This window comes from Didymosphaeria variabile, assembly GCF_027946475.1.
Source record: "Didymosphaeria variabile strain IMI 356815 chromosome Unknown scaffold_4, whole genome shotgun sequence".
Lineage (NCBI taxonomy): Eukaryota > Fungi > Ascomycota > Dothideomycetes > Pleosporales > Didymosphaeriaceae > Didymosphaeria > Didymosphaeria variabile.
Genome location: NW_026611623.1, coordinates 4,201,112 through 4,215,869, shown reverse-complemented (window position 1 = coordinate 4,215,869; position 14,758 = coordinate 4,201,112). Strand labels below are relative to the sequence as shown.

Below are 14,758 nucleotides of genomic sequence, written 5' to 3'. Positions count from 1 at the left end.
ACTTAAGGATGGAGGAGTGGGAGACGTCAGCGTGCGAACGAGAGTTGGATGGGTGCGCCGCAGCTCTAAGGGAAGGGATCGGCTACACTAGTCAGCTTGTCCGCAAACGAACCCAACGATCCACTTTCCCGCGTACGTCACTGGGTGCTACGGGAGCGAAAGAAGCCTGCTGATTGATGCCTCTGAGGTGTCGAGGCTGATTATAAAGGCAGCCCAGCGAGGCGTCGACCGAGCGAGATGCGCGTCGTGCTAGGTTTGAGGTCGTGTGGTGAAGCACTTCAAACGCTCTTCACAGTCTTCACAGTGTTTCATGGCCCATGCTAGTCATTATTGGTAGAGGCAAGCGACAGACGTGGAGCCTCGGAGCCGTCCACAAACACTCGGCTGCACTTGCTGCTGGTGCGAGATGGGATGGACACGTCGTGCGAAAGGACATCCTCACAGTCTCGAGTCTCGCATCGTGAGATCAGCAATCGGGGGCTGCTTATAGGGACTGGGGTTGCACGCAGCCCACTGCAGGGCTCGTCCCACGCCAGATATACTTTGGGCGCAGCACCGCTAGCCACGGCACATGGAAGCTCAACCACGGCGTAGACCCACCGCAGAATATTGTGCCGTGCGACGATGCGTGGGGTGTGCCAAATCAGCGCGCAGTCGAGCCCTCTGTTATCGACATCTTCTGCTGAGCACCGTCCTCGGCGTGACAGGGGGCGGTTGTTTCCTGTGCACCGCTGCGGAAGCCATGGGTAGATAGAGCGCTTAGCGCAGCCGTGCCGCCGTCCCAAGTGCTGGAGCTTGCCCAACTCGTCGCAAGCTGTTCTGCAGCGACTCGTCTGACGATGCTTCCTTGGGCATGGATGACGCGTTGCGGAGCACTTCTCCTTTGTTTGCAGCATGCGGAAATTGCAGCGTGCGAGGTTCGTTCTTCCTGGCATTGTGCCATGCGGTGAATGAGTGGGTCCGAGCACATGCAGAATATCTGGGGTAGTCACGTGCCGTCCCTTGGCATCGGCGTGAGAGCTTTTCCGTACCCGAACTAGCTCGACGCCTTTAGCATTCAACGCGCGCGAACCAACCACGCCTTTCAGCAGTTACGCGCAACGCCTGCTCCTAGAATAACGACGGCCACGCAATGCCCGCCGCATCGGGCGCGTCGTCCACCAGCATGAACACCTCAAACTCCTTTTCGTCGAGCTGGCTCGGCAGCTCACCCTCGCGACAATCGCCCGTCCGACAATCACCTCAACGTAACGGTCTCCGTTCTTCTAGGGGAAGTCTCATTCTGGACACTTACGAGAGCCCCTCACGGAAGCTACAGCTTGAGTTCAACAACATACTCAGCCATTCTGACCGAGAGTTCCACAAAAAGCTTGATCAGGATGCCGCCGAGCGCGCCAGACTGCACAATGAACAGCTGGCGAGAGCTGCTCAAGAGCACCAGAGAGTGCTGGAAGAGGCGACTCGTGAGATGGAACGAATCAAGCTAGAGGAAGAGAACCAACGGCTGCGCAGGGCAGTTGCTCAGGAGACGGAGATCCAGCGGTTGAAAGAGCAAAAGATGAAGGAGGAAGCAGACGCTCGGCAGCGACAGTTAGAAGCGAAACTTCGAGAGGAAGAAGTCTCCAGAGAAGCCGCAGAGAGGCAGCGGAGGATACAAGAAGCGGCAGAAAAGGCTAGAGCCCAGAAAGAACAAGAAGAGGCAGCTAGGAGAAAACGGGACGAGGATGAGCGAAGGGCAAGAGAAGCCGCCGCCGCACCCCCGCCTCCAGTCCAAAAACCACAGCCCACTCAAGCCGTACAACCACCGGCTGCACCGCCAGTAGTAGCATCTGCGGCCCCGGCAGCACCACCTCCGTCGTCCACGCCCTCAGCCGACATCCTCGAAGTTCACAAGAAATACCTCGCTCTTCACGGCTCGATGAAGCAATTTCGGAAGCAGTTCACAGCCGCTCACAAAGACAAGCAAGATCCGCTGAAGCCCATTGTTGGTGATCTTAGACGCAACATGAACAAGCGATTGGGACAGATAACGGTCGACTTCCAGGACAGCAAGAAGGCGATCGCGTCGATACGAGCCGAGTGCTTCGATACAGCGATAAACGCAGGCGGTCCTATGATCGATATCCGCCCTTTCCTCATCACGCACCAGATAACAAACGACGCCGACGCCCAGTATCCGCAGCTACTACTGTACGCCTGGATATGGTTCGAGAAATACTTAATTACTCAATGGTACAACGAAGCATCCAAGGAAGACGGAAGAATCATCACTCAACTCTCGCTCATCGCCGCTAGTTTATATCTTGACCCGAAGTATATGTTGAAGGGAACCATACCCATGACCGACACTCTCATCGCAAAGTTACACCGCATCTGCCCGATGATGTTTGGAATCCGAGGCAACGCGACAACCGACCGCGCCGGTCTAGGTCTTGACAAGATCCACCCCAACGAATCCGACATGAACCGATATTCCCAGCTCATGACCGGAGTCGGAGCAGGCTACGCAGCCCTCACCCACCGGAAATTCGCAGGAAAGCCTCCTGCCATCCCGATATCAGAGTACTGGCGCGCCGTGGCACTGATCGCTAACACGCCAGCCGAAGCCCTTTACCCGGGCCACTTCCTGTGCCTGCAGGGTCTCCTTCGCGATAATGCGAAGAAGTTCCTCGCCACGTACGGCGTGGCAGCGAAAGCAGTCCTCCGCCGCGCTACGTTTGATCTTCCGAATCGTGTTCCAGAGCCGCGTGCTGGTGTGCAAGAGGAACGGTCGGGTCTTCACGCAGCCGCGAACTTGGTAAGGGTGCTGCCAGATGTGTGGCAGAAGAAGGAGAACATCAGCATCAAGTGAGGCTTGCCGTGGCCTGCACAATGGAGAATATTGGCTCGACTCATTTCCGTCGCGAGTCGCTTGCATACTGTGGCGTTTTGCAAAGCATGTTGTTGCATATACACAATGGCGTTATCACAGTCGACGGACGGACGCGGATAGATTTCATCGCCTGAGTAGCTAGCTAGCAATTACGACGCCGTCATCGTATTGGACCGCACCAGACAGATGTCAATCGTCTCTCCCGTTACCATCGCATCGTGCCTTATTCTTGTTCTCGCACGCTCCCCTCCTATGCAAACACCCTAGCGCACCCGCCTCGCCGACCAACGTCGTCATCGCACCCCATCCCACACTCCCGCCTCCACCCTTCCGCTTTCATCTCCAACCCCGCTCTCTAGGCCACGCAGGTAAGCAGCATGCCAGGATCTTCCCTCTGGCTGCTTCCGCCGCGCGAACATGCCCTCAACGCAGCGCTGTCGCACGTAATCGCCCAGACCGCGCGGCGCTTCGAGTCTCCGCATACGTTCCTTCCGCATGTGACGCTCACATCGGATGTTGGGCCTGAAGTGGTAAGTAGCGCAGCTGGTAGGATAGCGGGGTGTTCGTTTTCGCGAGTTGAATCGTGGGTGGTTGATGTAGTGGTCTTGTAGTTATAGGCGTTATCCATGATGCATAGACGGTGGCTAGAGCAGCACTAACGTTTCTCCCCAGTACGCGGCAGATGCCCAGGCGTGGCTCGACTCCCTACCGTTTCCCGCGGGGGAACATGTCTCTGTGAAGTTGAGCCCGCTCGCGAGCGAGGATGTCTTCGTGCGCAAGCTGTATTCTCTCGTGTCGAAGCCTGGCGTCGAACACCTGAGCAGGATTGCGCGGGGAGTCGTAGATGTAGACTCTGCAACGGTTGATGCATGGGTCGACGAGCGGTGGACGCCGCATTTGAGCCTGTTGTATCACGATTGTCCGCGGGTGGAAGACGAGAAGATAAGAGAGGTTGGGAGAGAGGTGGAGGAGGCGGGTGTGAGACTGGATGGGGTTGGAGAGATGGGTGGGTGGAAGGGAGGGAGGGTGGTGTTGGTGGATACGAGTAGGCCGATAGGGGATTGGGTGCCTATTGCTGGGAGGGAGCTGTGAAGGGATGGAGTGTGGACCGAGAAGCTCGGAAGGAAGGTTGATGAAGTGCGACAGGTTGCCTGCGTACGTCTTATGTTGCATGAATGCGGGAAGGTATGATATGTGAGCGAACTGTGTCATGCGGAAGTACTTGGGGGGCATGATAATGTGCATGACTAGAAAGCCCTCACAACCGTTGTTGAATGGAAGTGAGCAAGTAGAGTACCGGTGCTGACGTGAGTGGTTAATGACTGTGATTGAAGAAGTAGCATCAAGTAAACATGACATATTGCCACGGTGACACACAGCCAACACACAGTTTTAGTTTGACAGCAGCGCTTGATTAAAAGTTCAAATTATTCCTAGAATTATCTACTAGTATTGTACATGACGTCGTTAAAGAAATTATCTAGCTCCTAGATCGTAACTCATTTCATGAAGCCCTTCTTGCCATCACCGTCAGAATCCTTCTTGGGGTTAAGCTTGTCCATTAGAGAAGGCTTCTTCTCCATACCGGCTCCAGACTCCATACCGTGCCTGTCAGAACCAAGGGCTCCCTTCTCACCCCGGAGGCCACCCTCTTCGACACCACGGACGTTTCCGTGGGAGTGGTTGTTGCCTGCGAGGCCAGCGGCACCAGCACCAGCACCTAGACCAGCGGTCCTGCCGCCGGTAGCGTGCTCGTGCTCGCGCTCAGCCATGGTGGCGTGGCGGTTGGCATCCTCTGCGGTCTGGCCGAGACGGCCGGCAGAGGTGTTGTGCTTGCCGCCGTCAAGGGGGTCGAAGTCTCCGTGCATAGCACCGTCGCGGACCTGCTGGTCGTGGTGGGCGGAATCACGCTTGCTGGTCTTACCCTCCATCATGTGCTTGAGGGTTCCGCCAATGTGCTTAGGCTCGCCCTCAAAACCGTCGTAGCGCTCGCCACGGCCGCCGAGGACTCCGCCCTTCTGCTTGAACTCGGACATCGTCATGGCGGGAAGCTCAGACGAGTCGTGGTGAGTGGCAGCGTTGTCTGAGTAAAAGTTAGTCTGGTCCGACATCATGCTTGTGTAATCCTGGAGACAGCCCCACGTTGGGACGGGCACTACTTACGGTGGACCTCATGGATAGGAACAGTGGTGTGGACAACATTAGGTTGGATGGTCTCCTTGTGGACTACTGGCTGGATGGTCTCGTGGACGTGCTATGCAAGTTTAGCTATGTGGACGTATGACGGAGACATAGTGGTGTAAACTCACGTGGTGCACATGCTCGCCGCCGATGGCGGCGTTAGCGCTCTGGCTGTGGGTAGTGTCATGAACAACGCGTTGGTCCTTGAACTGAGCCTGCTCGGTAGCAAGGTTGCGCTTGGTGTGCTCTGCATCGCGGTGGTCGAACTCTCGGTGCTGGACAGCGCCGAGCTGCGCAGTGTGTTGCTCGGGAAGAACCTCACGGTCCTTTACTGGCTGAACAGTGCGGTGGTAGTGATCCTGGTGAACCTCCTTATCGATGGCAGTGTTGATCTCCTCATGCCTGTGAGGCTTGATCGCCTCGTTCTTTACTGAGGGGGCAACGGTCTCGTGGACGGTGGTATCATGGTGACCAGACTTGCTCATGAAGTCGTTGATTGCTGCCTTAGCCTTGTCCATGGTGATTTGTAGATGTTGGTATGGTATGGAAATGTGTTGTGGTGGGTATCAAGAGGAGACGAGAAGAGTACAGTAGATGAAGTACCGAAAGATGTGATGAACGAATATGAGGCCACTCGAATTACACAGTTATATACTCGTATATTCGAACAAAGCGGAACCTGCTTATGATGCAAGCCTGCAACGACGTAATTGTAGAAGCTAGGGCTCCTCTGCACGTTCTGGTCTCTCCACCCAGACCACATGCAGCATGCTGTGACATACCACATTGGCCAGAAGGGCAAAAGAAATAGTCGATTGGGTGAGAAGCATTGTCACTGCGGGGCTTGAGCGCCTTCGCGCCGGAGCGTCCGCCTGTCGTTCGTGGCTGGAGCAGATGTACGTCAGGGAAGACCTCAGATCAGGTCCCCACTCTCGTCAAGTTGATTCCCAATCCATCTTCATACGCCAGGTGGACCGTATCAGTGCCAAGGCTCACCCATCAGCATCGTGGTGGGTCCGCCCCGATGCAGAGGTGAATGATTGTTTGTTGTGCACAGAAGTGGCTCCATCTACAGCCCAACTTCCACATCTGTCCCGCATGGGAATGTCATTCGCTTGTTGCCTGCTTGTGATTGGGTGTAAACAATGGTGATCGAAAGGGGTATGTGATGTGCACGAGGATGCTGTAATGGAAGAACGGAAAAGGCTTAGGTAGACAGCGCTAAGCGAGAGGCCCGCTGTACACCATCGCGGGCAGATCGGTTCATCGACCACTGTTGCTCCCCGACGATGCGCGGAGTGGATCCCAGCTGCCATTCCTATTGGACTAATCTGACAGTTCCAGCATCGTGGGCGACGATGCTGTGGTCTAGGTGGACCCTAGTGCGCGGCAGCGGGACTACCGCGCCCCCAGAACGTCATCCCACTGCAGCCGCGAACAACGACTGGAGGCCATGACCATGAATGTGCATCTCTCGAACTCCGCAGTACACGTTGACCCATACGGATTTGCTGGCACGCTAGGTACCCGCTCTGGGGAGTTCACGTCATACGAAGCCGCCGGCAGTCGCCGAGTAAAGCGTTGAACCACTGGTACAGTATTTGAGATGCAACCCCCTGGCTCTCACAGGGGGAAATGTCTTCCGGTGCGTCTCACATTCTGGGAAGTGATCATTCTGGGAAGGGAACCACGCTTGCAACAAGGTGCAGCAAAGCCTTTCCAAAGACCAGCCACACGGTAGGAGCCTAGAATCGAGGCTCTTTGTCCGCGGAGAAGTGCCGCTTTCTGGTGCTCAACAGCTCATGCAGAAGTACGTCAGTGGAGCACGGAGGCCGCGGGAGTTTGTGCACCGTGTGACTTTCGCCACTGAGGCTGCTAGTAGCGCCTTCCAGACTGGCCTCTGGCCCGAGCACAACTCCTGCCTAGAGCATACGTCGTGAATGCAGGAGGAAGGAAATACCAGGTGGTTTCCGAACAGGGCTACTGTTCTGTCGTCCATCTCCAGCGTAGGAGACAACACTCACTTATCGTTCCTCCTTCCGCGCACTATCACCTACGACATCCTGCGCGTCTCCACTCCATACTCATGAAACGCTTAAAGTCCTTCTTCAAACCGCCCCACCATAGCAAGGGCTCTTCATCCACAGCATCACCTCCGCATCCAGAAACCCGTCCTGGACCAGCACAGCTTCTCGACGAGAGAAGGAAACAGGGGCGAGATCCACGTGCAGACCAATCTCAAGACCAACATTCCCATGTGCAACCGAGTGTGCCGTCCAGTCATGCAAGCAATAAACACTCAAGTCGCAAGCCATCGGTGCAGAGCCCTGTTAGTGGCACCGGAGACCGATCCGTAGGCGCAACCGACTACGCGCCGCAGCCTCGAGGCGACCCGGACGACGATATAATCGCAGATGATTATCGGGCATATATTAGCGCTATATCTCCTGGTAGCAAAGCTGACACTGACGCCGAGTACTTCAGTCTTGGTAGCGACAGCAGATTGAGAGTAGGCGACAGTGAGATGAAGCACAGTGAAGACATCGCCGACAGAAATATTGAGGTTTACGGGTCCGGTTCCTCGTCGACTAGCTCATCAGGGAGCCAAAGAGCAAGCAATCAGACCGCACGAGATCATAATAGTAGGTTAAAACTTAGAGCTCACACTGCAAGATCGCATCTAACAACATCCCTGTCCTGCGATCAGTTGTCTTAAACTCAACTAACGCATCAGCAGCACGCGGAAAATCTGCCACAGCTTCCGTCGGATCCTTAGGACCTCCATTCAGAGCTGTTCGTGCTGTTTCTGCAACTGGTTCGACACTGTCACATCACTCGAAGTACTCGCTTGGGACTGGAATTCCCACTCAAGGTAGTCTTATTGACGGCATCCTCCCTCATGTTGAAGATCCGAGTGCTCGTACCCGTGATCGGAAGAGTTGGCCGACACGCCTTGCTCGCAACGAGTCCGACGTATCAAGGCGATCTCGGCGCGGAAGTAGCGATGTCCACCTGCCCAATGCAAGACGCGAGTCATTCGAACGTAGAAATGAGAAGAAAAGCGATGGAGCAATGGAGGTTCGAGAAGCTGTTATGGGTGGTCCAGGAGGTTACGACCTAAAAGCCGCCTTGGATGGAGTGGTTGATCTGAGAGACACGGAAGACGCGGATAAAGAAACCCGATGGGCTCAGGGTAAGGCCTCCTTCTTTATAATGCACTTTGCAGCTAACACTGCATCAGCTGTTACCCATGAGGTTGTGAAGCCGCATGAGCACGAGATCGTCGAAGAACGCATCTACCGCGAGATCCACAATCACGAAGTCTACCACTACATCCAACCTGTCTATGAAACTGAGATCCTCCCTGCTCGTCATTGGGTGTACAATGCGAAAAATGAAATGGTGGAAGTGTCGGCGGATGAGCTCCCGGAGTGCACTGGGGCGAAGCAGCGATGGGCTATCGTCCGAGGTGACAAAGAAAAGTCTACATCGCACATCGTCCGAAGCGCACCGCAGGCTCGAGAGCCAAGAACCCTTTCCGACAAGACATATATCACCCCAGAAGGGTTCGAACGGAGAGAGACCACGATCTTGCACCCGCCTGAGCTTGAGGATCTGTCGGATTACAGCGGTCCGGTCGTTCCCATAGAGTTCCTGCATCACCCCGAGCACTATCCAGGGCGGGAATTGAAGGCAAAGACGAGGCTTGATCATCTTCCCGAGGATCGGAAGTTCACAATGGAAGAACTGTCTGACGCTCTTCCCGTGGCTCGTACCGGAAGCTCCTCTTCTTCGTCGGGGCAGGCTACAGGTAGCTCTACCTCGTCACCTGCGTCGAAACGGCTGTCGATTCCGCGCAAACCGGTTCCCGCAGTCTCTTCTTACTGATATATTGCTTTATCCTAATTGAATTTTCTTTTGTCAATCTGCTTGAGTCGTTTCATAATTGTATACTATTTTTCTGACAACAAAATTTTGTAGCGCCGCATTGCTTGTTTCTTTTGAGACATATGCTATTCTTAAAGTTGCATTCCGCCTTCGTACTCATTGTTGTATCATCATTTGTGTTCTGCTTGTGTTAGTAGACTGGCAGCATTGTAAATCGTGCAGATAAAATTTGGCTTCGGGCATACTACGTCTCGTTATATCCTCCAAAGCACAATCTTGAGATCAGCATTCACATCGTCTTCACCAGCTCGCTTTTTCTGCCTACTACGTCGACTTGACTAGGTTCCTCGCATTTTTGCATGCTTTGGTAAGCTACAGGCTAAGGTAGGAGAGGACTGCGAGCGTACGCCACAAAAGTAAATACTCTCGTTTTAGAGGATTGTAAATCTGAGAGTGAATATAGAGTTGTGCTTGCATGGACCTGTCCGGAAAGAACCCTCGCGTTCAGGAAAATGCTCAAAGCTGTTCGCGCGATTTATGCAATAACTCAAAACTCCTTTGTTGCGTGCTTCTTGAGTCGGCGATTGAGCAAGCGAGATGAGGCCGCCGATGACTCGGAGGTTCGGAATCCTACAAGCGAACAAAAAGGGTTGACTCCGACCGGCCCCCCGCACTAGGACGTTCTACAGTTTGTGTCACCTTGAAACTAGCCCCCAAAGGCTTTGACAGATGAGCGGTGTCCATGGACGATTGCGCTTCCACGAGAGCGGTTTGGTATGGAGCTCGTGGTGAGGATGTTGGAAGGATCATCGCTGTAGCCAAAAATAGAGTGGACCCTGAGACCTGAACCCAACCGTCTGGAAGCGCGGTGCGTCAGGAACAACAAACATCACCGCCCACTTTGCGAGCCCCTTGCTCTTTTAGGCTCTGCCCGTTGGTCTTGAGTGCACTTTTGAGAAGGCAGAATTGTGGTCACGGACATCAAGTAAAGCATTTGACGGCATTTGCACCTGTCTCACGGGCGCCTACTTCCTCTGAGCGGCTGCGATGAGGTCTTTGTACGACGATTCGCGTCTACATTATCCATGTACCAGGGCGACTCTAGCGCTCTTCTCCAATCGATCAGAGCACGCACTACGAGCGCACCACACAGCCCCGGATGCGGTGACGTCCAACCAGAGCAAAGTGGCGATGCTGTCCCGCTGCCAGCACGATACGAACACCAAGGCCCACATCATAAGCTGTTACACATCCAACGGTCACTGAGACTGCAGCGCTCCACTCGGGCGAATTCCTCCTAAAAGCTTGGACTCCCGTTGCTTCGATCCAGTTGTGCGGCTTTGACTCGGGATCAACATGGTCAATGGGAAAATGAAGAAAAGATGACATCTTATTTCCTTTTCCTACGCCGCTCGACACATTTACGGGAGCTGAAGTAATTGTGCACACTCAAAACAGGAAATGCAACACTTGTGGCTCTCCTCATACGAATCAAATTGGCACGCTTGTTGCTGTTCGACTTCAGGCGGTGCTTCAAGCGGGATGGAAAGCCCGCTAGGCAACCTGTGCCACCGCCTCTCACATGACCGAGCCCTGGTTAGGACGACATAACCTGTTCTCCACTCGTTATGCTTCGACATCTGCGCGAATACGCGGCGTGCGGTCTCGCTCCGGTCCTATCGGATGGGAAGCACAGGCATATCCCCACACGCTGAGGCTGAGCTCTGGTAAAACTGACTTGAGGTTGGACGCCTACCGATCAAGTGGGTACCCTACAACTCAGGATGCGGTCCATGCGCTGTTGGTTTCATCTCGTGTGCAGGTATAACTTCATCTTGACCCGGCTTCTTGCCTCGGGCTTTTTCTTTTTGCTCCAGCCTTGCCTCACTTCATCGAATCATATCGTGCACGACGTACTTGGAGGAGACGTTCAGCCGCCCGTGGCTTAATTGGTTCTCGTCTTTACATGATTCAAGTATTGCCTCATTGTAAAACAGGCGTCCAGAGATATACCGCCTGCCTTCGAGGGAACAATTATCATTCCAACACACACTGGCACTCAACCTCTGGCCTGTACTCTCTACCAAGATGGCACCCCTCCCAGCGGATAATCAGACCATCGACCAAGAGTCTACGTCCAAAGATGGAGGCAAATCCTGGACCACCGCAACCATAGTCGTAGGAGCAGTCTTCCTCTTCCTCCTCCTCGCCTTCATCGCCACCATGATCGTCTTCTACATCCACAAACGCAAACTCCGCAGCAAGCTCCCCGCGGAGCACCGTCCGCGATCCTACCACCCCTTCCGCACAGAAACAACAGACAAATCCAGCCTCCTCGCAGGCGCCCAGACCCCCGACGAGGAACACTCCAGCATGTACAGCCGCGAACGAAGCAGCGTATCCGTCTACGTCGACGCCGAACCCCCCGTTGGCAAACGAGTGAGCAGCCAAAGCATGGAGACTGTCAGCTTGATACCGCTGCACGTTACGCCGGCGGGGAGGCAAGAGTCGTTGGCGGGGGAGATCAGCAATGGGAGTGGCGTGAGTGCGTTGAGCAGCAGCAGCAGGTACTCGAGGGGGAGCCTCAGTTTGAGCCCGATGAGCCCGGTTCACCAGGAGGACGGGGATCTGGGGACTCGGCCGAATAGGCTGAGGAGTACGAGCACGAGCAGTGTGAGGTATTATTCGGGCTTGCCTGATAACAATACTTGGAAGACGTCGAATACGCCGGATATCAACGCTGCGTCGCAACAACCGCCGGAGATACCGAAGATTGTGCACACGTTTTCTGACTAGGTGTATGCGCTGGTGGTAGGGTTCCTTGTTTGGGGCAGGAAGGTACGGCAGTGCTTGATGGGTTCACTCTCCATTTCTTCTCTGACTGCGCTTTTCGTTTCTTTACTAAATGTCTTCGGCATCATTGTCTTCTTAGCGATCTACTTACATATACCCCTCGTTTCGTTGCGCTCCTATGCCATAGTCGAGCCTTGAATGAAATACACACTGCATTAGGCACTCTGCACCACGTCACGTCAGTCTGCCGTCGTGTCCACCTAACTTGCCACAGGCAACGGCACACGTCGGGCACCTGCATGGAGGCGCCAGCATCCAGTGCTCACAGCCTGCCATGTTTATCCTTTCCTCACCGGAAACCTGATATGAAGAGAGGCCTCGAACACCACGTGCAACTGCGATTGGTGGGGGCCTGAAGTATGACCGCGCTGTGCCACCGTGGCGCAGTCTCGCGGCAAAATAACGTTTGCTGGGAGATGTAATACGAACAAAGAGATGGGCTTTGGAGGTAGTGTGGAGAGATTAGTGTTTCACAGTTGCTGGAGTTGGCGAGATGCAGACACGAGCACAGCCACGCCTGGCCGTGCAAGCTTTCACCGCGTGCGACTACATGCGTCATGTGCGGACCACCTGGATCAATCAACTGGATATGCACGCAACAGGCGGAGTCACAAAGTCGGCGCTGGGAAGCTAAAGCGTAGATGCAGTACCCATAGTTCCGTCTGAGAAAGTTCAAAGCCTGTATTCTATAGGATATCTTTTCTGCAACATCTTACACGCACCTACGGTTTTCTCCTCAGCCACAGCATCGGCAGACCCACAGCTCCGACCACTCCCACAGCGAGAGCCCAGAACATTGCCGAGCCATTCTCATCTCCCCTCCTTCTCCTCTTCTGCACAGTCAGAAAGTCGTCCACCTACGCAGCAGTCCTATCCGGGAGACTCGCCTTGCCCGACAACCTTGCCTTGATCTCCTCCACCAAATTCGCCTTCTCCACCATCACGCCATCCTTCTCCGGGTGTCCGTCCGGAAGTCCCATCTCCTTGATCTTGATCTTTCCAGCCTTAAGCTCGTCGTCGCCCAGAATAATAGCCCACGGTACCTTCCCGTTCTCCGCGGCCTTGAACTGGTTCTGTAGTTTTGGCTTCGTCTTCCAGAGGTATTCCGCCTTGATGCCTGCGTCCCAGAGCTGCTTTGCGACAGCCATGCGCTCGGGCAGCATACCGGTGAAGTCTTTGCCGCCGCCGAACGCCATGATGAAGACGTCTACTTCGGTGGGTCGGATCGCCTGCGCGGTGCCGAGACGCGCCTTGGTGATGCTGAAGATGCGGTCTACGCCGAAGGAGATGCCGACGCAGGGGATGGGCTTGCCGCTGAACATGCCGACAAGCTCGTCGTAGCGGCCTCCTGCTGCGACGGAGCCAACGCCGATAGTGGGGTCGTTGGACCGGTCCTCGTCCGGGTCTGTGCTCTTCTTCTGCTTCTTCTCTTTTTTGGCGACGTCTTTGGCGGCGGCCGAGGGTGCGGAGCCTTCAGTTACGACTTCGTAGATGACGCCGGTGTAGTAGTCGAGACCGCGGGCAAGAGACATGTCTACTGACAGGGAAGGCATAACGTCAAAGATCTCGAGGTAATCACAGAGCATGGCCATGTTCTCGAGACCCTGTTTTGCAGACTCGTTCGCAACGACTTCGGGCATTGCCTGGAGCTTCTCAACCACGTCCTTTCCGCCTTTGAGCTGTGCGTATGTCCAGATCTTGTCGGCGACTTCGGGGTCCAGGCCTTTGTCTTCCACCATCTCTCTTCGGACCTCTTCCCAGGGAGACTGAGCATGTCAGCATTGTATTTCGGGTTGTGCAGCAGCATGTGTGCCTACCTTGTCCAGCTTGTCCACTGCGCTACTAATCGTGCGAATCTTATCCTCAGGCACACCACATATCTGGAAGATGCCGTCCAGAATCTTCCTGTGATTTATCTTGATAGTGAACTTCCCCTTCCACTCTGGCAGCTCCTCAAACACCTCCTTGACAATCCTCAAGATCTCCGCGTCTGGCAGCATAGGATCAAACTGGCCCGCAATATCAAAGTCGCACTGGTAGAACTCTCGCATGCGCCCCTTTGTCATCGCCGGCTGATCTCTCCGGTAGACCTTCGCGATGTGGTATCGTTTGATGTTCTGGACGGCATTCTGGGCGCAGAATCGTGCGAATGGAACGGTGAGGTCGTAACGTAGTGAGGTGATCTCACCGCCCTGATCTGCGAGATCATAGATGAGCTTACTGTCTTCACCGTATTTGCCTGTGAGTGTCTCTTTGAGCTCGAATACGGGCCTGGTTCCAGTCAGCGGATCGAAGCGTAGCGGGACGCGATTAGGGCTTTGCGTACGTATCTATGGTGACGCCACCGTGACGCCTGTAACATCAATTAGCATAATCATTGTATATAGTTTCTGGGTAGTGACATACTTGAAAACATTGGTAATGGTCGTGAAGATCTGTTCGCGCAAGACAACATCAGTGCCCGACCCTGCAATTGATCAGCACCCACCCCCACAATACTTCAAGCTGCAACCGTACAATCCCGCGTGCCCTTGGGCGTCTTCAGCTGGAAGTTGCCCTTCCCCTCTTTCCCCATGTCGTTGTATTGCGAGTCGTGTGAGCGGCGAGTTGCGGTCGTGGAATGTTTGCGCGCGAGGTTCGTATGCGCAGGCCAAAGAAAAGGCAGCAGCGGTGTGTAGGTTGTGTCTAACGGAAATCGGGTCTGCTTTCGAGGAAGCGAAAATACGAGCGTGCCGGCACGACGTAAAGTAGTCTGGCAGTGTGCAGGATGGTGGGGCATTGGCGGGGTTGAGTCAGGAAAATGTTGTATGCGTCAAAAGTCTCGGCAAAACTGCGCCCGTTGTGACGGGCACGCACGTGATCGGACCTCCGCGTTCATCTGTGCACGATGACTCGCGCGATGCTAGCCAACGTGTACCTCGGTGAAGCAAGATGGATCAGAGGGAGTGCTCACACGTCAGTATA

The 14,758-nt window shown here is 54.7% G+C and overlaps 6 protein-coding genes across 6 annotated transcripts; 3 read left to right on the top strand and 3 right to left on the bottom strand.

The window, feature by feature from the left end:
• Positions 1-1,132: 1,132 nt before the first annotated feature.
• Positions 1,133-2,851, top strand: N0V89_006278 (uncharacterized protein; the record flags this gene model as incomplete). Its single annotated transcript, XM_056215048.1, has 1 exon — positions 1,133-2,851. The coding sequence occupies one exon, from the start codon at positions 1,133-1,135 to the stop codon at positions 2,849-2,851; it is 1,719 nt and encodes a 572-aa protein (XP_056072315.1).
• Positions 2,852-4,371: 1,520 nt separating this feature from the next.
• Positions 4,372-4,986, bottom strand: N0V89_006277 (uncharacterized protein; the record flags this gene model as incomplete). Its single annotated transcript, XM_056215047.1, has 1 exon — positions 4,372-4,986. The coding sequence occupies one exon, from the start codon at positions 4,984-4,986 to the stop codon at positions 4,372-4,374; it is 615 nt and encodes a 204-aa protein (XP_056072314.1).
• Positions 4,987-5,027: 41 nt separating this feature from the next.
• On the bottom strand, positions 5,028-5,571 carry N0V89_006276 (uncharacterized protein; the record flags this gene model as incomplete). The annotated part of the gene is made up of 2 exons (XM_056215046.1): positions 5,028-5,126; positions 5,182-5,571. The coding sequence occupies 2 exons, from the start codon at positions 5,569-5,571 to the stop codon at positions 5,028-5,030; spliced, it is 489 nt and encodes a 162-aa protein (XP_056072313.1).
• A 2,554-nt stretch (positions 5,572-8,125) lies between these two features.
• N0V89_006275 (uncharacterized protein) lies at positions 8,126-8,941 on the top strand (the record flags this gene model as incomplete). The annotated part of the gene is made up of 2 exons (XM_056215045.1): positions 8,126-8,246; positions 8,295-8,941. 2 exons carry the CDS (start codon positions 8,126-8,128, stop codon positions 8,939-8,941), a joined length of 768 nt encoding a protein of 255 aa, XP_056072312.1.
• A 1,784-nt stretch (positions 8,942-10,725) lies between these two features.
• N0V89_006274 (uncharacterized protein) lies at positions 10,726-11,737 on the top strand (the record flags this gene model as incomplete). Its single annotated transcript, XM_056215044.1, has 2 exons — positions 10,726-10,730; positions 10,939-11,737. 2 exons carry the CDS (start codon positions 10,726-10,728, stop codon positions 11,735-11,737), a joined length of 804 nt encoding a protein of 267 aa, XP_056072311.1.
• A 914-nt stretch (positions 11,738-12,651) lies between these two features.
• Positions 12,652-14,369, bottom strand: HTS1 (Cytoplasmic and mitochondrial histidine tRNA synthetase; the record flags this gene model as incomplete). The annotated part of the gene is made up of 5 exons (XM_056215043.1): positions 12,652-13,560; positions 13,612-14,065; positions 14,121-14,147; positions 14,201-14,261; positions 14,312-14,369. 5 exons carry the CDS (start codon positions 14,367-14,369, stop codon positions 12,652-12,654), a joined length of 1,509 nt encoding a protein of 502 aa, XP_056072310.1.
• Positions 14,370-14,758: the final 389 nt, after the last annotated feature.